This window comes from Bemisia tabaci, chromosome 8, assembly GCF_918797505.1.
Source record: "Bemisia tabaci chromosome 8, PGI_BMITA_v3".
Taxonomy (NCBI): domain Eukaryota; kingdom Metazoa; phylum Arthropoda; class Insecta; order Hemiptera; family Aleyrodidae; genus Bemisia; species Bemisia tabaci.
Window position 1 is genome coordinate 44,646,735 of NC_092800.1, and position 26,177 is coordinate 44,672,911.

At 38.0% G+C, this 26,177-nt stretch overlaps 2 protein-coding genes across 8 annotated transcripts in view; both read left to right on the top strand.

The window, feature by feature from the left end:
* Window positions 1-10,745, top strand: part of Ca-Ma2d (Ca[2+] channel Muscle-specific alpha2/delta subunit) — a 47,698-nt gene extending 36,953 nt beyond the window's left edge. Inside the window, 6 exon segments of the mRNA XM_019056629.2 lie at window positions 4,861-4,973; window positions 6,378-6,523; window positions 6,867-7,112; window positions 8,187-8,289; window positions 9,161-9,347; window positions 10,511-10,745. Coding sequence (XP_018912174.2) covers window positions 4,861-4,973; window positions 6,378-6,523; window positions 6,867-7,112; window positions 8,187-8,289; window positions 9,161-9,347; window positions 10,511-10,730 — 1,015 coding nt within the window. The 3' untranslated portion in view covers window positions 10,731-10,745.
* The window catches only part of stj (voltage-dependent calcium channel subunit straightjacket), a 57,421-nt gene continuing 41,812 nt past the window's right edge, over window positions 10,569-26,177 (top strand). For 2 of the 7 annotated variants that reach the window (XM_019056622.2, XM_019056624.2), the window contains exons 1-4: window positions 15,424-15,675; window positions 23,434-23,515; window positions 24,332-24,436; window positions 25,926-26,157. In XM_019056622.2, coding sequence (XP_018912167.2) covers window positions 15,572-15,675; window positions 23,434-23,515; window positions 24,332-24,436; window positions 25,926-26,157 — 523 coding nt within the window. In that variant the 5' untranslated portion in view covers window positions 15,424-15,571. Of the gene's footprint in view, window positions 10,710-15,423; window positions 15,676-23,177; window positions 23,197-23,433; window positions 23,516-24,331; window positions 24,437-25,925; window positions 26,158-26,177 lie in introns of those variants that run through there. The other 5 variants (XM_019056628.2, XM_019056626.2, XM_019056623.2 and 2 more) reach the window with 5 other exon arrangements.

The following is a 26,177-nucleotide window of genomic DNA, read 5'->3' on the forward strand; positions in this document are numbered from 1 at the left end:
CAGTTGAGGTGGTTTGCCGAGTTAAACCCGGGCTGTAAACATAATTAACATCCGAGCAGAGGACTTTGACCAAAATGTCGCATGTGGGGATGTATGCACCCCCGTTGCCACGCATCCTTCCACTGTTCCGTAAAATCGAGAGATCTCTCGATTTTTTTTCTTTATTTGCTACACGGAAAAAAAGAATTGCTGATTCAACAATTTATTGCTAAAAACAGTGAGTGCAATGTTTCAACGCAGATTTTACAACAAAAAAATGCTACTTTAACCACCCCCGTGGTTAACTTAGTTTACAATGTGGTTAAATTAGTTTACAATGTGGTTAAAGTAGCATTTTTTTGTTGTAAAATCTGCGTTGAAACATTGCACTCACTGTTTTTAGCAATGAATTGTTGAATCAGCAATTCTTTTTTTCCCGTGTAGAAAAATTTTATAACATTTTACAGAACTTTTTTTCCTGTCGGTATCATAAGGGGTGTGTTGTAGTTCTTTTAGCCCACATGTGTGGTGTAATTATTATTAAAAAAGTTACAAGAACTGATACACTTTATTTAAGTTTTATTTGAGTTCTGTTGCTGGCGACCATATTTACTCAATACGATATTATGACTCACTATGATATTAATCTTATACATTAAAGTAATTTACAACTGCATACACACTTGGGGATTTTAAAAGGTTTCAAGGGGGCATCCATGCTCTAGGAACGATAAATTATACTGTGAAAAATCAAAGTGAAATTCGGTGCCAGAGTCTATGCAGCGCCCAGAAACTCGGAAAGATATGAATGCGAAGTGAAATTAGTACCAAAAAAGCGTGCGAGACTCCGCGAAAAGAGTAGAATCCGCTCCTTAATAGTGCAAGTCACTCCATAAAGAGAATAGATTCCGCTCCGCATTCATATCAATCGGGTTTTTTTGGGCGCTATATAGACTCTGGCACAGAATTTCACTTCAAAACGCTTAAAATTGTGCGGCTGTAAAAATGATGTGCATTGATGCTCGGAAAAGGGCCAAGGCATCTGGCAGGACCCTGCCGTCGTGCACCCCGAAGTTGGACCGTGCTCCTTAACTTCGTACAATTGACACATTGTGTATCCTCTATATTCCCGCAAGGCTCGGCGACGGTCTGCCAGCCAACGGTGTAGGTTTCATCAGAGACTGTGGTAGACGCTGCAGAGCACGGATTTTTGGAGCACGGCCATGCCTCCACCGAGATGGACTGTGTTGTTGCAATCTCCACTGATAATACGTAGTGCTGGCAGTCGCGTACACTACGAATGATCACCGATTTTTTCACAACTCAGCCGAACAGGGCAGACGGATTACTTATTAGGTGACTATGTCCCTCCCGCAACCTATTACCTCGAAGGGTCAGGGTATTGGAGTTGCATAGTCATCCACAGTCACGATGACTGATTACCAGTCACCTCCGGGGAATGAACCAGGGACCTCAGTGTTCGTAGCGAACTGCCTTGACCACTACACCACTGAGGCTGACTTTCCAAATACTCCACAAAGTATGACAAAAAGTCTGCATCGTCGCTAACGGAGACACGTAGTTCCGCATACTTAGGCCATCGATATTTGGACCGCGTTAAGCAGAAAGGAACCAAGCCACATGAGCTATTGCTAAATTTGATTGGGTCATTTAATTTTTTTTTTTTTTTTTTTTTTTTTTTTTTTAAACGACCTTTATTATTAAATGATAAAAGACAATGAAAAGTGAACTGCGACAGATGCAGTGTATATAGATACAATTGAATAGTAGAAAGAAATATAAAAAGGAGAACAAAGAAGTAGCGAAGTAAGAGATAAAATAAAGAAATTGATTGGAGATTAAGTGACTCCTAGAGTCAAGGTCGCGCATTTAATTTTTTACATGATAACAGCTGTGCAGAATTTGGTGCAAATTTCAGTGAATTTTCTTTATAGTACAGAACAAATTCCTTAAAATTTTCAAAGGAATCCGCACGAACGTTTTCTTTTAAGAAATCAGATTGCCCAGTGAAATTTGGTGGTAGCTGATGTGGTTTGGCTCCTTTCTACTAAACGCGGACCATTTTAGAGATTCCGCGGTACTGCTATCTTCCCTACATTGTAAAAGTTACTTCCAGAAGTCAACCCACAAATTCGCCTAATGATGGCTCATGACTTGAGAATTGAGCAATTGATTTCCCAGATTAAATAAAATTCAAAAGGACTTCATTCGATAAAATCTCAGGAAATTTTGCATCTATGGAAGGAGATGAGGTGACGGTGGCAACGTAAAGACGTTCCTACTGGTCGCAATTCATCGTGGCGTGGTCGGGTCTGGTTAATCTCAATAATTACGCTGTGCCGCCAGCAAATAAGGAACGGTAGGGAACCATCCGCCACCGAACGGAACGCAATACGGACCACTCACCACCAGCCAGGCATAACTGCAATTAACCCTTCCAAAGCTTAGCGCGGAAGAGGGAGGCCCTGCCTTTCGGGGGAAAAGTTTTCCCTAATTTCAAAACTGAAGAGAGAGCGCCCCCATGATAAAACACATTATTACGAATCGGTCGAAACCGAGGGAGCAAGTGGACCGCGTTAAGGTGATTCGATGGACACCATATTTTGTTTCAGAACGGCATGCGATATATCGCATCAATTTGTTCCATTTTTTTAGCTACTCGTCAATTTTCTCCAATTTTGAGATCTCAGTTCTGTTGTCAGGAAACTGAAGAATTTACTTACCAGTTTTGACAAACAAATTCAACTTAATAAAGGCGTGGTTTTTTCAGAGGAAAAATATCGCATTCGATACTGATATCGAAACTGCACTCGAATGCGACATTTTCTCTCTAAAAAAAACACGCCTTTATTACGTTCAATTTCTCTGTTAAAATGGTAAGTGAGTGCTTTAGTAAAATCGATTGAACAGGAGCTCAATGCTGTAGGATCAACGGGACTCTAAACAGTGGTGAACGGTGACAGTCAATTTTCATACGTTAGTGCGCCTTCAACGCACTGCGCAATGCGTGAAGTATCCCTGTTAGGTTTGTAGGCGTCAATGCAACTATTCCACCACGAAAGTATTGCACCGTATCAAATGTAATTGAAGGCGCACTAACGTATGAAAATTGACTGTTACCGTCATACTGAATGCTATGTTTTCTCTCTAAAAAAAACCACGCCTATATTTCGTTGAATTTCTTCGGTAAAATTGGTAAGAGAGTGCTTTAGTCTCCTGACAACAGAATTGCGATCTCAAAATTGGAGAAAAATGACGAGTAGCTGGAAAAATGGAACCAATTGATGCGGTATATCGCCTGCCGTTCTGACACAAAATACGGCGTCCATCGAATCACCTTAAGCAGAAAGGAACCAAAGCACACTAGCTATTGCCAAATTACACCGGGCAGTTTATTTTTTTACACGATCGCGGTCGTGCAAATTTTTGTCCAAATTTCAGTGAATTTTTCGCATGGTATGAAACAAATTCTTTAAACTTTTCAAAGGGATCCGCACAAACATTTTTCTGTAAAAAATTAAAGTGCCCTGTTAAATTTGGCATCAGTTGGTGTGGTTGCGTTACTTCCTGCTAAACGCGGTCCAAATCACATTAATATTGCTTCCAGTTTTGAACTTTCAAATTTGGAAAGGCTGTAGATAGTTTATCGAGGTCTATGGGGGTTTTTACTTTCGCGATTCGTCTCTTTTGACAGTTATTTAAAGACTGAGGACGAAGAGCGGGGCTTTGGAGGAAAACGCGCTGTTAAATTGTGTGTGCGCTGTTATCATCCGTAGAGTGGAGGCAATTATTTTCAAATCTTTAACACGGTAGCGTAATACAAATTATGGCTTGAAACTTTGATCGAATGTTTCTTGGTAGTGCGTAAAAGTGTTCAGCATCGAAAGCTGAAAATCAATATGTTCGTGTGTTTTTTTCACTCATGTGATGGACAATTTGAGTTTCCACCTTCAAGACACAATTTGTTTAACTTCATCGCAAGATAAATTATAAGTTTTTTTTCCGCATTATTTTAACAAAAACCGGATCCTCAAAAAATAGCCAGATTCATTTTTTAAATCCTGACAAATTGTCAAATTTTGAAGTGAAACCTCTCTAAAATGAAGGCAAAAAGCACTTGATGTTTTTCGGATTCGCTAATTTCGAATTTTACTTCAAATTGCCTACATTATAACGCCCTGACTTAGAAACTGTGGACTAGTTCATGGCACGCTGCGGCAAGGCGCGGCGCGCGGCGGCCGGTGGCGTGCTGCCAGCTCGAGACGCGCACTGACGCCTACAAACCTAAGGGGATACTTCAAGCATTGCGCAATGCGTGAGGTATCCCCTTAGGTTTGTAGGAGTCGGTGCGCGTTCCGCGCTGGCAGCACGCCGCGGCTGTCCCGGCAGGCGGGTAGTGACCGAATTTTTGCAGGGAGAGCTCCCTGGCGAAGAGAGTCGTGTATCGTGTAATTTTTTATTTATTTATTTTTTTTTTGACTTTTAAATTACACACCGGTCGTGTGAAGTAATTAGTGAACTCTCAACGCTAGATGAAGTGTAATAATGAAAGGCGGGTCGTGCGCCATGCGGTCCGCAGCGCGGCTCATGAAATTCTCCCATAGGCCCTGTCGGCTCAAGTGTGGACGGAGCGTCAAATTGAATTTCCCGCTACGAAATTGAATTTCCCGCTATTAAATTGGCGCGCAAATCCAGCCGTGCAAGTGCTGCTGTCTGTGGATTTCCTCCAAACTTTTGTTGTAAACATTTTCTATCACATGGCGAGGCGACTTCATGGACTGCATACTTTATCAAATGTATAAATTATCTAATTGTAAGTTTCTTACATTGACCGTACGTGATTTCTTCCCTTCTTTTCAGCAATTTCGGTGATTTAAATAATGCAGCACTTGAGGAAGTGTGGTATCGCAGTGCTGTTTTACAACATCACATCAATCCTGAGGCATTTGTTTTCCACGTACCTTTTGAATCAGGTGAGGCAGTCAGGAAAATCATAACTCACCATTCTTGCCCCGAAACAACTGATTAATAGACAGATTTAATCTTCGACTGAATCTTTGCTATCAGAAAATAGGTAATGATTATACGAGCACCCAACAGAGGGAGTGAATATCGGCGGTGTAAGTCGCCAATCACATAACTCGGTTTTCGACGTTGCAGACTTCCTTTCACACTTTATTTTTAAAACGGAAAACTACTCAACGGCAATTCCTTAAAACTGCCGTAATTATGTTGCGCTAGGTGAAGAAACTTCTGCAAAAACTACAAGGAATCATGTCAATTTGTTCTCCTTTAAAGTAATAACACAGAGGCGGAGATTTTTAGACACCGCAAACAAGTTAAGTATGTGATTGCTGACTTACACCATCGATATGCATTAATCCTTAGTCTGTCTACATGTGCTATGCAGTATATTTTGATTTATGGTGATGTTAAATTTTTTGTTGAAATATGCATGCACTCTGGAAGGTGAGCACTGGTGTAGACGTGCCAAGTTCTAAATGGCCGCTTTTCAGTGCTTAGACTGCTCAAGAATTCCACTTAATCCACTCCCTACACATTGTGCTGTATGGACTCATTGATCTTTGTTCACACGTCACTAAGTATCGAAGTGTCTTCATTTTGTTCCACGTCATCTGGATGGTGTTGTGTGAAAGTCTTGATTCAGGTTCTCATGTGTTTTGCCAGAACTGAAGAAAGATTCTACAGAAGAGGACCTGCATGTTGCTCCTATGCTTCAAAATCGGGGTTGACAACGTGTCACCAACCATACATTTTGGCCTTTCAAGTCCCCTATTATTAAATTTAATAATAATATCATTTTTTTTAGCATGGATAAGTTCAGGGAATCATTCCTATCGATTTATCAACTTGGTTTTCAACCGTTTTGCCCTAAGTATGTCGTTTATAACCTCTGGCAACCAACTATTTCTCTCATAGTGAAATCACCCTTGATCTTAAGTTCAATAAGTGCCTCTCTCTCCAAGATTGTTCACTTAGAACTTAAAAGTAATCATTGACGTCCTAAGATGCTGTCTTAAATCCAAAGCCGATCCTTTTTGCAGCTCTTTTCTGAGGTATCGACGGAGGAACTACCAAACCAAGTATCCTGTTTGCGTTCTTTAAAAATCTCCGTTCTCATTTGATTTTCCTCAATCATTCTTTCAAGTTTTCACAAAATTTTTTTCACATAGAGAGGAAAATTCACGGAAGTTTTGAAGAATTGATGTCTAATAACTTACCATTTAAGAAATAAAGTATGCATAACAGGAAGTCTGCAACATTGCAAATTGAGATACATGATTTGGGAGTTTCACCATTGATATATCTCTCACTCTTGTTATTCCCAGTTTGACTTTGACCACTGAATTTTTTAGGTGAAAGAGAAAATATCACCGTCACAGCTAGCCACGCTATTTTTCCTCGAGATGGTGGTCATGAAGCTCCTGGCTCTGTCGTTGGGTTTCAATTTTCTCATGAGGCTCTATACAACCGCTTCATTGATATCACGTCTAAGTCAAATGTAAGTAAACGACCTTTCAACTTTTTTTCTATTTAACTCAGAACTCTGTCTTGTGCTGCAGTGAGTCCATGAGCAAGATGTTTTTCCCAATATTAAGCCTCTCTGTTTCCTAAAATTCCGCACTGTCAGAACTTTAGAAAAAATTTAAAATCAGATTTTCTCACCTAACTGGAGAAATTTGGCACTCCTGAAATATTTACTTTCATACTCTGAAGTCTGTTTTTTTTTTTTTGGCGAGCAATATTTTTTGGAGAGGATTTTCATGGCCTCATTAATATGATGATTGATTTTTTTGATTCTCATGTTCGCTTTGGCTTTCATTAATTGCTCCATTCTGTTACAGAGTCGGGACTTTGATTATTCTTGTACGACAATCGAACTTGATTGTTACATAATTGATGGCAACGGCTATGTGGTAGTGTCAGAAAATCGAAATGACACTGGGAGGTTCTTTGGTGAGCTGGAGGGTGCCATTATGGAAGCAATGGTGTCGAAGAACATTTTCCGTCGAATTCCTATGTTCGACTACCAGTCTCTTTGCTTTGAAGAACTGAATGGTGAAAACAGCGATGCTTCATCTCTTCTAACGGTAAATCAAAATTCAATCGGTTTGTTTTCAATAGTGATTAGGTAATATTTCCAATTAATCTCTCTTCTTCAATTTTTGTAAAGCATATTTTCATGTTCTGATTAAAGATATTCACTGATCATTTTTACACTGTTCAATTGTTCCTCAACTCTGATAAGCACTAGGCCGAAGCGTAGGCTGGCAGTATTTTTTCGGAAATGGAAAATGGTTTTGGCCAATAATTGTCAATGGGCACCAATTACAAAAGGATAAACTCTCAGTCATAACTCCTCTATCATCATTAGGGGTGAAGGGGTTGTAATTTTTTTGACTATTATGATGTTTGCTCTATTTAGATGTGAGCAGATTGGAGAGTTATTACACCTACCTCATAGTGTCGTAGGTACACGTGTCAAAATCCCAATTTATCATTACTTTCATTTTCAACCTCTTTCTTCTCTGATGAAAGTGACAAGTATAACAATGTCAAAATGCCAAAAAACTGTCAACTTTTCTGCTGATCTCAAGTGAGAGATCAACAGAAAATTTAACATCTGATCTGTAGAAAGTGTTATTGTTTTTTTTTTTGGCCTTTGACACTGTTCTACTGGTCATTTTAATCAAGGATCCTCTAAAAAATTTTCTAATTCTATAGTATGGATAAAAAATGCTTGACCATCAACAGTTAACATCTTAAAATGGAAAATAATATGGATATGCTCCAATTCTTTTGAGAGTGTGCAGGAAAATCAAGGAAGTTTGTGAGTTTGCAAATTATTTATTAAACAACGCAGCCATGGAGGGAAGTCCAATCTGCTTATTTGCTAAAAGTTAATACATATCTACTTTTCGTTGGCGTCCATAGCACTTCATCGCACAGTAATTCACATTTTTTCAGTACATTTTTGAAAATGAGAACTTTTTTCACTCTTAATTTCCTTTAAATAAGGCTTTTATTTCATATTTTTATCAAGGAGACTCCGAGTGTCATTTATACCCAAAAAATATTAAAAAATCCGGCATTAAATTGTATAAATCATGTACATATATTATACTTATTTTTGTGTTTGATTAGTCTTAATTTATATTTTCCAGCCGCTCAACTTACTTCATCATATCCTAAAATGGTTCTTTAGTCATTTCATTTGGATTCTTCTGCAAAGCAACAGATTAAGTCTTGCATCTGTCTATGAAGAAGGTATATTTTCCTTTTTAAATTTTTAATTTTGGCATTTCTGTGGGCTCAATGCAACTGATTGCTAGTGCGAAAGCACTGATCCTGAAGAAGCTGCATACCTTATACCATCAACGATTTTTTTGCTTTGCATGAAAGTTTACATCCAAATTAATTCAGCAGCATTGAACTTTGGTTCAGTGCTCAGTAGTGCATGTAACTTTGCATACTTACACGAATTAAATTATTAATTGCAAAAGTATCCTGGCAAGACTTAACGAGCTTTTGAAACTTTTGAAGAGAGATAAATCATGATGAAAGATGACCAGATTCGTGGGTTTTTGATATTTCTTTGATTGAAACGTATTAATGGCAGACACTTGTTTATGAAGAAGTTGTCTCGGAATATTTTTTTATTTTCCTGTTTGTATCTTCTTCTTGTGCTTTCTATTCAAATGTCTGAATATTTCCTCAATCATACCGAGATGCAACTTCGCCAGAGTTTCTTGGTACAACATTTATTTTCTATCATAAATTGGCACAACATTGGAAAAAATTAAAACATTTTTATTGTAAAAATCCGCTCACAACATTTGTGGTTACCCTTGTGTGAAGTTATCAGTTTAAAAATTTCTCTGTGGTATAGCATGGTTTTGTAACTTTTAAATATTAAACTTTAAAAAAGGCCTTATTGCCTTCAATTTTTCTTGTGGATTTTGGAAGTTTAGATATTTAACATTGAACAAAGTTAAATTACTTCAGATGTTAAAAAATCTGCACTTTTGATGTGCAGAAGATCTTTGCGGACAATGAAACATTTGTATTTTAAAGTTTTTGGCGTTTAAGCCTAAGCATAAATACTAAATAATTTGTAAGTATTGGTTTTATATTACAGAGGAGTACGGTTTCAGTGATGAGGAATGGGTGGAGCAGTGGGTAGATACGGTCGACTCTGAACCTGAAGAAAAGGCACCAGAAATTGAGGTCAAATCTGAGCCCTGCGACTGGAAAGCTGACCTGTATCTCCTCCAACACTTAAGTGCTGAAGGCTATCAATCATCATCAATAGTTAATTGCTCAAGGTAAGTCAAAAATCGTAAGCCAGTCACTGCATCAGCCACTACCAGTGGATTTATTCTGAGTTAAACATTTGCGCAATTTATCCAGAAGAATTATAAATTCTATGGAGATCCTGGAAAATAAAGGAAATTTAAAAGGTTTTTAAGGCTATAATAGCTAAATCAACAGTAGTAAATCCTGTTTTAACACTTATACTGCCAACTTTAGACTTGTGATAATTTCCTGAGAGCCAATTATTGCACTTTCTCATAGAATCCTCCAAAAGATGGCCTGCTTTTTGGGTAGCCGGTTTGGCCATCAAACCTGGGTTTAAATGGAAGCTGATAATGACCCAAAGGTCTAAGAAAAATTTTAAGATGAATATAGGAATAGTTTCTGAGGCACAAGGGGAGGGCAGCAAAGGGGCTAAAACCCCATCTAATTTTTACCGTTTTCTTGTTGATTGATGTTGCTGCGAGCTTCTAATCGTTGTTCACACATGTTATGGTTCAGCTTATTGATACATAAGTATTTTTACTCTGAGTAGAATTGAATATTCGCATCAGGGAATCGACTTTCTACTAGTCTACAGTAGTTTAGGTACATGGTTGACCTCGCAGTGTTGGATCATGAATTCCCTCCATGTACTGCTTACCTATGTATTATACATACTACATAAACTACTGAGGTTGATCTGTACGAGTCAATGATGCACCTCATCAACACATTGTGTTGAGGTTCACTGCTTGTTTTTCCAGTGAAACCAAACCGCAATATATTAACTGCAACATAGGAGGGCCAAAGTCTGTAAAAGGTTTTAAAATGATTGTTATAATTTAATAATTTTTTCTTCCGAAATCCTCTCCCACATGCATTATGATGTCTAATTGAGCACAGATGTACTTGGGATAGTTCATTTTTATTTTCACAACACAATAAAGCCACTTATCAATGGCAATATTAAGCCAAATAAATATTACACAAGCTTTTTTTACACGGAATCCGTACAGTGTTACATTTTAATCCTCAAAGAAATAAACCCTGTGTTTTATTTCTGTCAAGTTTTTCCTGTGTTTTTTTTTCTTTGTTTTTTCACATCACTTGTTCCTAGTGTTTTTTGACTCATTCTGAACCCTCTCAAGAGCCCCTATCAACTCTTTAAAATTGCATTTTTATATTTTTCCAGACCATTCATTGTCAAAAGGATTCCACACACAAATTTATTGTTGATTGTAGTAAACACTTTACACCAAAGTTGCTACCGTCCGCTAAGTGCTCAAGTGAAGAAAGTTGAGTATAATGAAACGATACTTAGCTGCAATAAGCTGTACCTCAATTCTTTACCGCGAAGGAGGTTAGCAGGGTGCTACAATGAACATCCTGAGGTGAGTGATTTTCCAAAATGATTTTTGGTGATGGGATCGTTTTCTTATCCTAAATGTTTCTGTCTTCCTAAACTGTTGGTCATTTTCAACCATTTTCATGGTTCTTAAAGCCCACTGCACTCCGCCACAAAACCATCAAATTGCAAAAGAATGTGAAACTAAAGATAAGAAACGGATTAAAAAACTATGAGCTGATAAATTATGAAAGGAAAATAATTGAAAATTAGATTCAAAATGCAAATTCACAGGCTGTAAATGAGAGTGCCGATGCATTTCAATATGCCGCGTTCCCTCCATTAAAATGAATTTCTGACTTTGGATAAAACAGGGCTGGTCCAAGGAATTTTTCTCATCACTGTGAACTAAGCAATTTGTAGTTATTTTCATTTTTATTTAGCCAGTAGAATCTGCTCCTTAATCTAAAATATAGTTTAATAAATGACAATTTTGAAGCCACAACACAAATTTCTGTACGCTCTGGAGAAAAGTTTATATTCTGGTGAAAATTCCTTAGACCTCCGCTGAAATGTGAAGTTTAAAACAGAATTTCTGCATCATAGTTTCTTCGAAGGCAGAGAATTAATTGTCTCTTTTTTTTTCTTCCATTACAGGAGGTTCAAATTGAAAAATGTGGGAGAGGCACTTTTGTAGAAATATCTTCTGCTCTTATTATTTTTTTCTCTGTGTTACTGTACATTATGTAAAATATTTTTTTTTCTGCTCCAAGTTTTGTTATTAAAAATGTTGTTTTTTTAAAAAAAAAAACCAGCGACGCGTATCTTATTTATCAATCATGGCTGGCAGCGTTTGCTGTGAACTACAATAATAGTTAGAGCAATTTAGGCACCACAAAATTTGTTCCTTCATTGATATTTACGTAGAACACAGTAAATGCATAAAAAAATTCCAAATCCAACTCCTAATTAAGAAAATAATGTTTCTCTTTTCACGTCAATTCACACCTCTTGTTCTTAAAAAACTAGAGTCTACTGTAGTGAAATCAAATTCTTAACTAATTTTGGTTTTTATTATGATGGAAGAATTTTCCTGTATACTGACATTTGTTTTGTTTTCAACAAGGTTAGAGATGACATGTATCAGAAAAGGAGAAAAATGTGTATGAAACCAAAATTTAGCTATCTGCTTGATGTGTAGATTGTTTTCAATGACTATGTAATTTAACCTACATTGATAGCGATTTTTCACGAGCCTGAAGATTAAAATCAGTTTTTACGATCGAAACTGCAAACTTAAATTTCTTACCTCTCAGTTAATTTTTGAAATTTTCAACAAGTATTTTCTACGTGTTCCGTGAAAAATTTTGATGAGGAAACAAGTCTTAAGTGGCTTAATTCTTACCTTGCTGTGTGGTTCATTACAGCCGACAAAGTGATTTCTTTAAAGTGACCCTCAACTTCTCTATCTTTTTTAGCCCTTCTGACAAAAACGTTTTGGTAGAATAGTTAGATAAATAGGCGCTATACAAGATCTAAACTTGAGGAAAATGCCATATATATCTTCTTCAAAATCTCTTGTGGAAAATGATTCACACAAAAGGAAGTTTGGCAACTAACTCCTGAACGAGATATTAACAAGTACATATTTTTTAACACAGATCAAATGGTATTTCTGCCAATTAACTGACGTTAATAATTGTAAACAGCTATATCTTGTGTAGGAGTTGATTTTCAAACTTTCCGTTGTGTGATTCGTTTTCCTTGGGAAATTCTGAAGAAAAATCATGTTGCTTAGTTCTTTGATTCATATCTTGTCTAGCGGCCCATTGTCAGTTTCTTTCTTGTGAATTCCAAATCTACATGTTTTCTGCTTGGTATAACTTAATATTTCATGGTGATGGGTAGCATGATCAATTACTGATGTTGACCTTTTGAGTACTTTATCCATAATAACGGTTCTGCAGAAAAAAATTGAACCCTTCTAAACTTTATGAATGATTCAGCTCCTTGATTAAGTAACTGGATTTTTTCTTCCATGGGCACTGACACCTAAATACATACTGAACATTGCTTTTGCAATCATAACTGTGGCTTCCTCCATGCAGTCTGTCGAGTGTGGGAAGGTCTCATTGGCAATCTTCTCGGGGGCTTGCTGGGAGTTTTTTCATGCTTGTTAAAGAGTACAATCATTCAGATTGATACGAATTTTCAAAATTCTGTGTCCTGGGGTATAAATTGATGAAAATAGACAAAAGAAAATGTGCTAATTTATTTTCCTTTCCTTGAAAATTTTTTCATACATCCTAAGATAAACTCAGACACTATAGCCGACTCTCATTAGTGAATATTACTCATCTAAGGCGTAGGGAACTAAAATGTCATTTCTTAGGTCAACCACAATGCTGTTTTATTTTTAGAGAGATTTTGAGTAGCTTACCGTCTTTAATATTTCGATCAGGAAAATCAAATTCATAAGATACCATTGGTATTTAAGCATTTTTCTGTCACATTTTCTATTAATGGTGAGAGCTGCAAATCCACCTTACTTCAATATTTATTGATCCCTCCCTCCGAATTAATTTTCGCTCGTATTCTATTTCTTTTCACCGGAAATGAAGCAAAATTTTAACGTAAAAGTTTGAGAGTATTTTCGCTTTCTTTTTATCGTAATCAAGGAGAACTCGGCCAATAAATCTGAGGTTTCTTGTTGTTCAGTTTTTTGTCTAAGAAATGAAATACTGAAGAAAATTAGGTAACAGGATTTGTAGTCAGGCCAATTTCAGTTATTTAACCATTTCTTCGTTTCCCTCACGAAAGAACGTAACTATATTTCAATGTTGCCAAATTGCTCCTCACAAACTGCATCTTTACTATGAGTATCTTGAGCATTCCTAACTGAAAATTCTTCTGATTCTTCCTCTGACCTAATGCAAAAATCAGACACATTTTGGAAGAAAATTGCACTTGTAAATTTTTGTAAATAATTGAATTTTTTCAGTCAATTTCGCAACGTTGGAACAGAGTTACGTTCCTTCGTCCGGGAAACGACAATTTAATATCCGACTTCCCATGTTTTTCTTCATTTGAAAAATGAGTAAAGAACATAAAAAAAAATAAATAAATAAAAAAAATGATCCTGCAATACAAAAATAAATTTTATACATACTTTTTGAAATATTTTACGTGAAGTATCTCCGATTTAAAAGTCATGATATCCGTCATCCCATCTTACATTTTTGATGACCAAACGGAAAGCCCGAGAAGTGGCGCTCTCTACGGGGGAAAACCCCGCACTAAAACGGAGGGGGCGCGCGCACTGTAAGAACCCGGCTGCCTTGTTACGGAAAAGAGTCTTAAGTGCATTCTGAGATGAGCCTCGAGACACACAAGAACATATGCTAACCATGGCTCATACAGAAATACACTTACGTCTCTTTTCCGTAACGCGACAACCGGGTTTACAGGACTCGGCGATGTTACGCTCTTCCGGGAACCCCTTACGCTGCACCACCCGGAAATTGGGTCACAAGGGCGTCAACTCCCGGCTCATCCGAGCGGGAGAGGGGAGGGGGGATTCCGCGCTGAGGGTGGGATTTTGACGCGGACGGCAGGTTGATCAACCCTTATTGCAACGCTGATTCGCGGCGGGAGATTCGAACGAGAAAACCGATGTTGAAAACAGAGAAGCATGCATTTCGGTTTGCGACGTTGCTAATTTCCTGTCATATTTGGGCAACATTTTGAGATAGGGAACTCCTGTTTTCAGCTCATTTTAGAAACAACGTATGTGCTGCTATCCTGCCGTGCCAAGGAAATCGCTGTATGAATATTTGAGAGTTGTGAAATTTCCTCTCAGAAAATATTCATTTTTAGGGAGAGTTGTGAATGTTTTCTCTTGAAATTTTCAGATAATTCAGATCTGACTGCGAATAAAATCCTCCGAAAAATTAGAGGAAAAATATCCTCAGATTTTCCTGAAAACGCGTATCTCAGCAGAGAGAATAAAGCAACATCTAAAGGCTTGTATGACGATTTTGCTCAGTACGGTAGTATTAGTTTCCCCATGCTTTTGTGCTTTTATGCTTTTATGAGTGATTCAGAAATAGTAGTCCTTATTGCAAAATGTTGCCCATTTGCGACGGAGTCAGGAAAATTATGCCTTGAAGTGGAAGGGATAAATGAGATAAGTAAGATAAGTACACTGGAAAAAAAAAACCACATCGGATCCAGAGTCCCGACTCTTAAAAACATCGACAAGAAAAAATACTCTTGATTCAATAAGATTTAAGCTTAAATCAAGAACCAAGCCTCTTAATTTGAGCGAATTTCCTTTTGATTTAAGCTTAAATCTGATTGAATCAAGAGTCCTTTTTCTTGTCAATGTTTTCAAGAGTCTGGAATCTAGATCCAATGTGTTTTTTTTCCAGTGTATGTCACAGTTTAAACGGTTTACTTTTGCTTTATTCGGCGCGGTTATTTTATCATTTTTTTTTTGGGGGGGGGGGGAGGGGTAACGCCTTCCATTCGTGTCATCAGTTCTCCTTTGCAATTAGGCCCCCTAACGGATGAGCAAGAAATTGTGTTTCGTCGCAGTCGGGAATTTGCGTGATGTGGTGTAGCGTGTTGCGTCGGGAGGGCTTGGAGGCGCCGGTGCCGGGTTGTTGCCTTCTGGTCGGGAGGCGCCGACGCGCGGCGGGTTGCCGGCTCGGGTCTCGCAGGCGCAGAGGGGCGGGCGCGCGGTTGTTGCCCGGCGAAGCGAGGTGGAGCGCGGCCTACTTGCCGCTCTCAGTCGCGGGATCGATATCTCAGGAATCGGTACCGTCCACCCGTGCCCCGCGTCCGCCGTCGTCGTCCGTCTCGGCCCTCCGTGGCTCCGTGGAAAATGTCCCTGGGAGCCGGACCAGCATGAGAATTCATCTCCTCCCGTCATGTGTCGTCTCCTTCTCCGTCGTCCTCAACCTCTGCGTCGCGCCCGTCAGCGAAGAACACGAGCTCATCCGCCGAACACTGTGAGTACCCGATCATTTGCTCAGCGTGTTGCATATGTGTGTGCTTCTAGGCGCCAGCTCCCCTAACCCCATTTTCACGTCAACCCTGCGTTTTTTCAACTAATCAAAATAACCTCGAAGGACGCAAAACATCCTGTCTGAAAATTAGTTTTCCATGCACTTAGGAATTGTGGTTGAGTTCGGAATGTCGGAATCAGCTGTGCCGATTTCTGTGCTCAGCGTGTTGCATTTGTGTGTGCTTCCAGGCGCCAGCTCCCCTAACCCCATTTTTATACCAACCCTTCGTTTGTTCAACTAATCCAACTAACTTGGACCCGTGTGCCTAGAAGAAGGGCGCAAAGTCGTCCTTTCTGAAAATTAATGTTCCATACATATAGGAATTGTGGTTGAGTTCGGAATGTCGGAATCAGCTGTGCCGATTTCTGTGCTCGGCGTGTTGCATTTGTGTGTGCTTCAAGGCGCCAGCTCGCCCACCGACCCTACGTTTTTCAACTAATCGAACCAACCTATGTGCCTAGGATGAGGACGAAAGTCACCCTCTCTAAAAATTAGCTTTCCATGCACTTGGGAATTGCGGTTGAGTTCGGAATGTCGGAATCAGCTGTGCCGATTTCCTTGCTCGGCGTGTTGCATTTGTGTGTGCTTCCAGGCGTCAGCTCGCCTAACCCAATAATTACGCCGACCCTACGTTTTTCAACTAATCGAACTAACCCCGACCCATGTGCCTAGGATAAGGACGCAAGTCATCCTCTCTGAAAATTAGTTGTCCATGCACTTTGGAGTTGCGATTGAGGTTGGAAAGTAATCAGCTGTGCCGATTTCTGTGCTCAGCGTGTTGCCTACGTGTGTAATTCCAGGTGGCAGCTCGCTGAACCCTATTCTCTGATCAAAGCTCCCAAGTTGAACCAACCGAACTAAATTTTGACCAGGCCGCTGAAATAATGGCTCAATCAGCAACTTCAGCTACTTCGAATTATTTTGATCTGAAGTTATTTTGACAGGCTCCTTTAGATTGTCATAGTGTCAACGATGTCATCAGTGTCAACGATGTCATTAGTGTCAACGATGTCATCAGTGTCAACGATGTCATCAGTGTCAACGATGTCATCAGTGTCAACGATGTCATTAGTGTCAACGATGTCATCAGTGTCAACGATGTCATCAGTCGTATGGATTTTGTTGGTCAGCGAGTTTCATCTAGTGAACTTGAAGGCGCTAGCTCGCCGAACCTAATCCTTAGATCAGCCTCCCTAGATCCTTAGATCGTTTTTTGAACCTACCGACCTAACTTTTGCCTACCCTGTTGAAACAATGGCACAATCAGCAAATTCAGCCAATTCGAGTCATTTTCTGCTGAAATTACAATGATAGGCTCGTTTGAATTGTCGTGGTATAGGAAATTTCATTAGATGTAGGTACCGATTTTGTTGGTCATTGTGTTGCCTATGTGTGTGCTTGAAGGCGCCAGCTCGCTTAGCCCCATTTTCAGACCAGCCGCTCCTCTAAGCTTCGTTTTTTGAACTAATCGAACTAACTTTGACTCTTGCCTCTATAATAAAGACGCAAGTGCAAGCGCAACCAATACCAATCATCTCGTCCAAAAATTGCACGAGAAAAAAATTGCACGAGAAAAAATGGATTGCTGGTTTAACAATTCAGTTGTTAAAAAAATGACTGCAATGTTTCAAATGTACATTGTACAGCAGTGAGAAGCTAATTTAACCACGGGGGTGGTTAAGGAAACATTTTTTTGTGGTTAAAGTATCATTTTTTGTTGTTCAAGTAGCATTTTTTGTTGTTAAAGTAGCATTTTGTTGTTGTTAAAGTAGCATTTTTTTTGTTGTAAAATCTACATTGAAACATTGCAGTCACTTCTTTTAAGAACAAAATTGTCACATCAGCAATTAAATTTTTTCCGTGTGGTCCTCATGCACTTTATAGTTGTGATATAGAGTTCTTAGAGCACTTAGTCAATTTGCTGGATCCTCCAATGGTGTTGAGTGTACTAAAACTGTGCGCTTTCGACAAAGTTTAAGATAAATGCGGACTACCTTCAACTTTTTTGCAAAACTCGCAATATTTTGCCGCTTTTATTTTGTGTGTTTTTTTTTTTTGGGGGGGGGGGGGGGATAGCGCAGCATTATAAGCCCATGCAAGGATCTGTTACCAAAATTCACCGTTGAATTCTACTCATGTTTCATATACCTATAAGTTGTCCTTTACATAAAGCTACATTGAAGAACCCTTTAAACCGGTGGCGTGATTTTCGATCTATCGACTGTTACTCCATTTCTTCCGATGTAAAGAATCTATTGTTAGGGTGTTCGAGGGTGCTCGCAGAGAACACCCCGAGAATCGATCGTTTTTATTAGTTTAAATGGAAAAAGTATTGATAATGGATTTATCGAAAATCACGTCATGCCACTGCGGGCGGGAGGTTTCCAGTTGAAACCTCCCTTGATTGACGTAAGCCACATGGGTCCTTCTCATGCACTGCCGTGCCAAGGAAAAACGCCGTATGAGCTTTCAGCTGTTGCCAAATTTCCTTTGAGAAAAAACGAATTTTCGGGAAAATTTGTGAATATTTTTCTTCCAATTTTTCAGATAATTTTGTTCGCAATTTCACCTAAAGTTTCTGAGAATCGTAAGGACAAATTTTAACAGCTTCCCTCAAAAATAAACATTTTGTCGAAAGAAATTTGGCAACTCTCGAATGTTTATGCGGCGCTCTTCCTTAGCACGGCAGTGTAGAGAAGCTGCACGGGAATGACTATGAATTTGGTTCCGTGGATGGGTCAGCTGAGCTGCATCGAAAGTTCGTTGCCCCCTGCATTTTGTGTTCTGCAATTGCGCAAGAAGTCGACAGTCTATTAAACGTATCCTGTTGTAGGAGCGGGAATCGACGCAACGTCTTTGTAAGCTGGGCCAAGTGCTCAAATCGTCGCCTCTCTGACGTAAAGGCGCTTTCATTAATAGGATCTCTCAATTTTCTTATTGTCTATAGCTTTATCTATCAATGAATAATCGGACAGCAGTTTCTTATGAAAGTGCGATTTACAAGCGGGAATTTCAAAGCATTGAATCGCAGTCGAGTGTAGTCGTTTGAAAAACGACGCACTGTCAAGGCTGAGAGCTCCTTATCAACATTTTAGCGTAAGGCGTGGTGTTAATATAGTCCGTATCGATCCATTTTCCGCGCTCGCCTCATTCAACAAGTTGTTCCCCCATGCCTGCGGTCCCTCTTTCCTGAGACCAGCCAACCCTCACGCTTCATTTCGTCGCTTCAATGACGTTAACCGTCGTGCTTAGGTAGAACGCCGTATGAACATTCGAAAGTTGCCGAATTTCCTCGGATAAATAATGTATCTTTGGCGAAAGTTATGCATATTTTTCCTTGAAATTTGTAGATATTCTAGGTTGAAGTTCAAGTAATAAAGCCGAAAAAATTCGAAGAAAAATATTTACAATTATTCCAGTAAATGTGTATTTTATTGAAGGAAAGCTGGCGACGTCTAATGGCTTACACGGCGCTTTTCCTTAGCACGATAGTAAATTTGTATCTTCATTTTAAAGTGAGTTCTGTTGTCTACATGACTCCATACCTTTCTGGGCTCAAGTGGAAATAGAGATAAACCCTTACGTCTGAGAAGCGACAATTTAAATCTATGGAAACAGTCGAACCTCCACAAATCGACAGTGTAAGTCGGCAATCACATATCTCGTTTTCGGTGTCTGAAAATCTGTGTCTCTATGTTATTTTTTCAAAGGAGAACAAATTCACATGATTCGATCCTTGAAGTTTTTGCAGAATTTTCTTCGCACAGAGAAAAAAAAATCAGTTTTAAAGAATTGCCTTTGAATAGTTTTCTGTCTAAAAATTAAATTATGACAGGAAGTCTGCGACGTCGCAAACCGAGTTATGTGATTGCCGACTCACACCGTCGATTTGCGAGCAGTTTGGGACAAAAACCTCTGAAAATGTCCATCCGAAATGAATTGCGACGCATGACGGTTTGAAGTTTGCAGTTCAAAAACCGTAGTTATTAAGAGCTCAATCTACTTCTAAATAAACCACATCTTGCAACTACTATTTCTCGCCCACACTAGAAACAGCTTATGCGTTTTTTTATTCCATTAGCAGGTAGTTCATTTTTTTGAAATTTTTCGGAGGTACATTCTCGAAACTTGGAAACAATTAAAATAATAAAATTGTACCATAAACATTCCTGGGTGCTTCTCAATTTTTTTCACTTTTGAAGTATTGGTCGATTAGGACACTTGTTTCGATGAAAGGACATCATGTATTGATCAGAAGACGTGTTTCGATTAGAAGACAAGTGTTGATCAGGAGACATGCGTGAAAATAAAAGTGTAGGAATGTCCCTGTGCAATTTTTCCCATAATGTTTCTGATCTTTTGCAAGAGATCAAAAGAAAAATCAGTGAGAAATGTCCAGTATTCTACCGGTGAAAATGCACTTGGCGAGGAAAAATTCGACATCATTGAATGTATAGTTACGCTTTTTCGTTGGGGAAAAGAAATGTTTTACTCATGTATCAGTTTTCCATTTTAAGTGTTGGTTTAAATCAAAGTCGCTTTTTCCGTGGATTTTTTCTAAAAAGACACTCTCAGCTTCGCAACTTATTCATCCACATCCTATCGGGACTGACCAACGAAGCAGCGTCTGATCGCGAAAGCAACCACGTGGAAAGTTACTCTATCGGCTTGAAAAATTATTCGCTTTTCCTGGACTCTCTTCTTCTTTTTTTCTAATCATAGAAGTGTTGTCGGGCCTATTTGACTGGTATCCCGCAAACAGCTCCACAACGAGGGCACAGGGCAAATGTATCCAGAGAGTTGATTATTTAAATTTATAGACAGATCGATGTACAGATAAAATGGAACGACCCTTTTAGATGAAACGGATGGTTGTTATAGACTGAGGGGAAAAATGATAGACTCAATTACAAGGTCTCCTGTAGATTCGTTAGTTAGTAGACACAGAACTTCCAATCAGAATGCTCCTTTTTTCGGGAACAGGAGGCGCGGAGTATTATTTTTACCAACCGAGGAAAAAACGCCTTCATTCCTGACTGATACCGTGCAATACTCCCATGTTAGAATAATCGTATCCAGCCCTGTATCAGTCAAACATTCAGAAATTGTTCGGATAGTCGAAAATTTGACAGATTTAAGTAGAATCAACCTACCTAAATCAGACGGTGACTAATTTCTTCTTATGTTTCATTTTTTCCACGGAAAATTAATCGAAATCGTGACTTAAAATTTTGCGAGTATATCGACGGTGAAACTGCTGGACCACGAATCTCGTTCGCGGGGTAAAAATCTCCGCTCCGATTTTATTTTTTTGGAAGAGAACAAAACAATGTAAATTCTTGAAATTTTCACAGAGTTTTCTTCGTCCGGAGACGAAAAAACAGGGACGTCTTCAAGAATTAACTTTGAGTAGTTTTCCATTTATAAAATAAAATATGACAGGAAATTTACAGCGTCGCAAACCGAGATACGTGGTCTGGTACTTTCACCGTCGATTTATGATCTGAAGAAAATTCGCAGAAAGTCTTATGGCGTTATGTCGTGTGGTTTATGGTCCGTCGCAAGTTATTTAAGTGTCCCTGAAAATTTCATGGGAAACATATGTACAAAGCTTTTCTAAAAATCATGTATTTTATTGGGGGAACATCGGCAATGGCCGAATGATTGCATTGCGATTTTCCTCAGGAAAGCAGTATTACATGATAGTCCAGGGAAACAAGGAAAAGAGCCTGCAAAAATCCCGGGTAGCAATGTTTTCATTGATTCCTATGTAATTTTTGACGCTGAATCCGAATTTCAACTTTGCGCCATTAAATTCGGACCGGAAAGATGCCAAATTTGGCAAAAATGGCCTAAAATTGGACTTTTTTCCGGATTATGGCCTGTAACTTGCCAAAAATTGATCTGCCAATAAAATTAGTTATTTTCAGAAATGAAGCTCGTTAAATGACGATAAAATTAGTTATTTTCAGAAATGAAGCTCGTTAAATTTCCTATAAAAAAGCTCCTATACTTTTTTTTGCTCAAGGCAAAATCAAGCGCGCTGGGCGGGCTCCAAACTTTGTAAAATGTGCGAAAATTGCGCATACTGTAATGTGTTGAGTTATCTTTATTATTTACATCAATTCATTTCACTAAGTGTAAATTTTATCATCTTCACTTAATTTGTCCAGAAATTACTCGTCAGACGATTAAAACAGGAGACATCGGACAAAAACCGCGAAAAACACAATTTTTGCTCATTTTTCAAAGTTCGGAGCCCGCCAGCGCGCTTGATTTTGCATTGAGCAAAAAAGTGTTTAGAAATTTTTCTATAGGAAATTTAACGAGCTTTATTTCTGAAAATAACTAATTTTATCGTCAGATCAATTTTTAGCAAGTTACTCGTCATAATCCGGAAAAAAGGCCGATTTTAGGCAATTTTTGCCAAATTTGGCAACTTTTCGGTCCGAATTTAATGGTGCAAAGTTTAAATTTGGATTTAGCGTCAAAAATTACATAAGAATCGATGCAAACATTGCTACCCGGGGTTTTTGCAAAAACCGCAAAAAAAAACGCAATTTTCGTTCATTTTTCAAAGTTCGGTGCCCGCCAGCGCGGTTAATTTTGCCTTGAGCAAAAAAGTGTATAGGAACTTTTTTATGGGAAATTTAACGAACTTTTTTTTAAAAACAACCAAATTATCGTTAGATCAATTTTGGACGAGTCACAGGCCATAACCCGCAAAAAACCAAATTTTCGCTCATTTTTCAAAGTTTGGAGCCCGCCAGCTCGCTTGATTTTGTCTTGAGGAAAAAAGTGTATAGAAATTTTTTTATAGGAAATTTAAGGAGCTTCATTTCTGAAAATAACTAATTTTATCGTCAGATCAATTTTTGGCAAGTTACAGGCCATAATCCGGAAAAAAGTCCGATTTTAGGCCATTTTTGCCAAATTTGGCAACTTTCCGGTCCGAATTTAATGGCTCAAAGTTGAAATTCGGATTCAGCGTCAAAAATTACATAGGAATCGATGAAAACATTGCTACCCGGGATTTTTGCAGGCTATAGCCCTTTTTATGGCTTATTTGCCTGGACTATGAGGTGAGATTTGTTTCCTGAAGTTAGGCAACTGTAGCGGATCGCTGCCCTCTTATCTAGGGACCCTTCGTTTTCTAGTGGCTCAAAGTGCACTCTTCCTCATTAGCGATATCGATTTTTCTGCTCTCGGAAGGGGCGATCTTGAAAAACAAGTGCAGGCTTAAAGCAGTGGCGTAGCGTGCTTTGTGATATATAGATTGATCTACCATTTAAACTCATGGAAAAGGATCGATTATTAGGGTGTTCGCAGCGAACACCTTAATAATCTATTCTTTACCATAGGTTTAAATGGCAAAACAATCGATTTATCGCAATTCACGCCACGCCACTGCTTAAAAGCCGATTTTGTAGCATGCAAGCGAAAACCGCGACCAACAAACAAGGGGTACTTTCTGATTTTTTGAATTGTTTAAAAGAAACGATTTCAGTGTAACATCGGAATCTTGATTGTTATCTTTGAAGGAGAGGGATTCATTGAGTTTAATCTCTAAGTTTCATTGTTCTGTCAAGTTCCTCGAGTGAGTTTTCAAACCATGTATATCAGTGTAAATTATATTTCTTGTTTTGACAATTTTTAATAAATAAAGACAACTAAATTTTGCTTTGTTTTCTTTTGTTTCAGTGTTAATCACTGGGTTGAAAAGTTAGATGCAGACCTGTGGCATTTTGCAGATTTCGTTACCAGAAGGAAAGAAGTTCAAGAGGTATTTGTACCTTTCATTATGAGTAAAATTATGTATTCGTCCTCCAGAAACGAGTGTATCATATTTAATTTATTTTTACTTTTTTTTAAATTTCATAATGTCGTCCCTGCAAGTGTCACAACACGTTGGTTTCCACTGTAGGATCAAAGTAAATCTCTCTCCTTTTATACAGTGTCATCAATTTGAAAGCTATGATGCTAACAATTTTTTTACGGAAGTATTCCTGTTGAATGTCATTTAACTTTTAATAACCAGCAATAATACTGCCGTGCTAAGGAAGAACGCTGTATGTGCCTTTAGAAGTCGCCAAATTACTTTCAATAGATCATAAATTTATTTATGAATTTTATTTTTTTTATTTTATTTATATCATAATATTTTTCTACCGAATTCTCAAAGAATTTTGTCAGTAATTTGATCCGAAATATGAGCAAATTTCAAGGAAAAACACTTAAAACTTTTTTCCCAAATAAATATTTTCTGAGAGGAAATCTGGCAGCATTCTATTGCTGAGACAGAGTTTTTCCCTAACATGGCAGAATAGAGGCGTGTCAGCAACTTCACAATGTAGGTATGCCATATCAAAAGTCAGTCCCATATTTTTGCTAAAACTAATTAACCTACGGCTCATACCAGGTATTGTCTGAATGGGAGTTTTTGGTTGTAGTTGAGCCAAGCTTGCATGTATATTAAAGTAATCAAAGTTTTCTTTCTGGAATTATTGAATTGTATTATAAAAGACTATCTGAATTTTTTGCATAGTTTGTTCTGAAGATATCCTTTCTAATCAACCTCTTTAATATTCTTTCATGGCAGAGCTTCAAGGATGCCAAATTGGTACCTCGAGATGGTCTTCAAATGGTCCATCATATTGCAAAAGAGATCAAACAGATGATGGACCTCAAAATAAGTGCTGTCAAGGTAATTTTCTTCAAAGTTATTTTTTTCTTTTAGTCAATTACTTTTGTTTTATCCTGAATTTTAAATTAGATTAGCATACCATCATAGAGTAGGAGTAAAATATTAGACATTTTATTTATTTAAAATTACTTACATATTTTTTATTAGTTTATGAGTTTCATCAGCATTGTCGATGTCCCAGAAAACTTCGTAAGTTAGGGGATTTACTGCAACCTGACAAAGACAGGGAATTTTACGAACAGCGCACTGACTCAGTAACCTCAGCCAGTGCACTTAAGAAAGTGCAAACAACCATTGCTTTCGTCCTTATTTTAAATTCCTAGAGACGGATATCTCGTCCATATTACAGCAGAAGTTGGTGTAACAAGATGAATAAAAATTAAAGCGGAGGTTTTGATCTACAATCAGAGAATAACTGGGAATCTTGGACCCAGGGAAAATGCTTAAAAAATGAGTGAAAAGTTATGGTAAGTCAGGGAATTGGAAATGGAAAAAATATGGAGACCCTGAAACTTGTCAATTCCTGAATAATTAGTTGGAATAATTTTGACTCTTCTTTAGACTGATACTGTTGCTGTCTCACTTGCATGTCAATGATGAAACTCCCAAATCACCTACTATCTCGGTTTGGGATGGTGCAGACTTCCTGTCATACTTTATTTTTTCAATGAAACATTGCTCAACATTGACTCTTTATTCTTTAAAACATCCATGCTTTTTCTCCTCCGCGTGTAGAAAATTCTGTGAAAACTTCAAGGAATGATGTTGATTTTTTCACCTTCAAAAAAACAAAACAGGTGAGGAGATTTTAAAACACAGTGAACGAGATATGCGATTCGGGAGTTTCACCATCGTTATGCAGCATGTCACTCAAGTTTTTTATCCATGATATCCCAAGTAGCATGGGGTTCTATTTTCTGTCCAGTACTAATTTAAAAATTGTCTATTTTCTAGACAGGAAAATCAAATAGGAAGAAAATGGAAAGAAAATAGATGTATCAAATAGAAGTAAGAAAATTATTAAAAAAAAACTTCTATTTTCTGTCTATGCTCTGGACAATAAATACAAGAAAATTGACAATTTTTTGTCTACATTCTGTGTTTTTTCTATCTGTTTTATGAATGTTAAATTTCTAAGTAATAGAATAAGAAAATATCCAATTTTTCTCTATTTTCCATCAGGTTTTTGGATATTTATTCTTAAGGAATAGCCCTATCAATTTTGTAGACGGAAAATAGATCCATTTTGTAGACAAGGAATGGACCTATTTTCTTTGGTAAATAGTGACACTCGCTTTAAATTTTCTGTCAACTTTCCATAATGCTAGCTACTTTTTCTTTATTTTCTAAATTCTTTCCATTAATTTTTTTTTTTCATAAAATATTTTCATTTTGCTACTTGAGAAATCTGAGGTACTGTGTTTGATTATCTTAACAAGTTCCTGATCTAGACTGTTTCTAAATTCCTATCTTTCTGATAATTTTGCAGCGAATAATGGACACCGTTGAGAACTCTGCTATGGCTGCCAATTACGATGAAAAAGTTCCAAAAGATTACACTTATTACAATGCACGACTGCTGGTCCAGCCGGGCGAACCAATTGACATTACCATGCCTGGAGTCAGGGAACTGAACATGACTAAAAATAGCCATTTTTATAACATTCCTGTCAATACTAGCGTTAGTTCCGTTCATGTGCCTATCAACGTTTACGATAGAGGTATGCGCACCTTGCTTAAA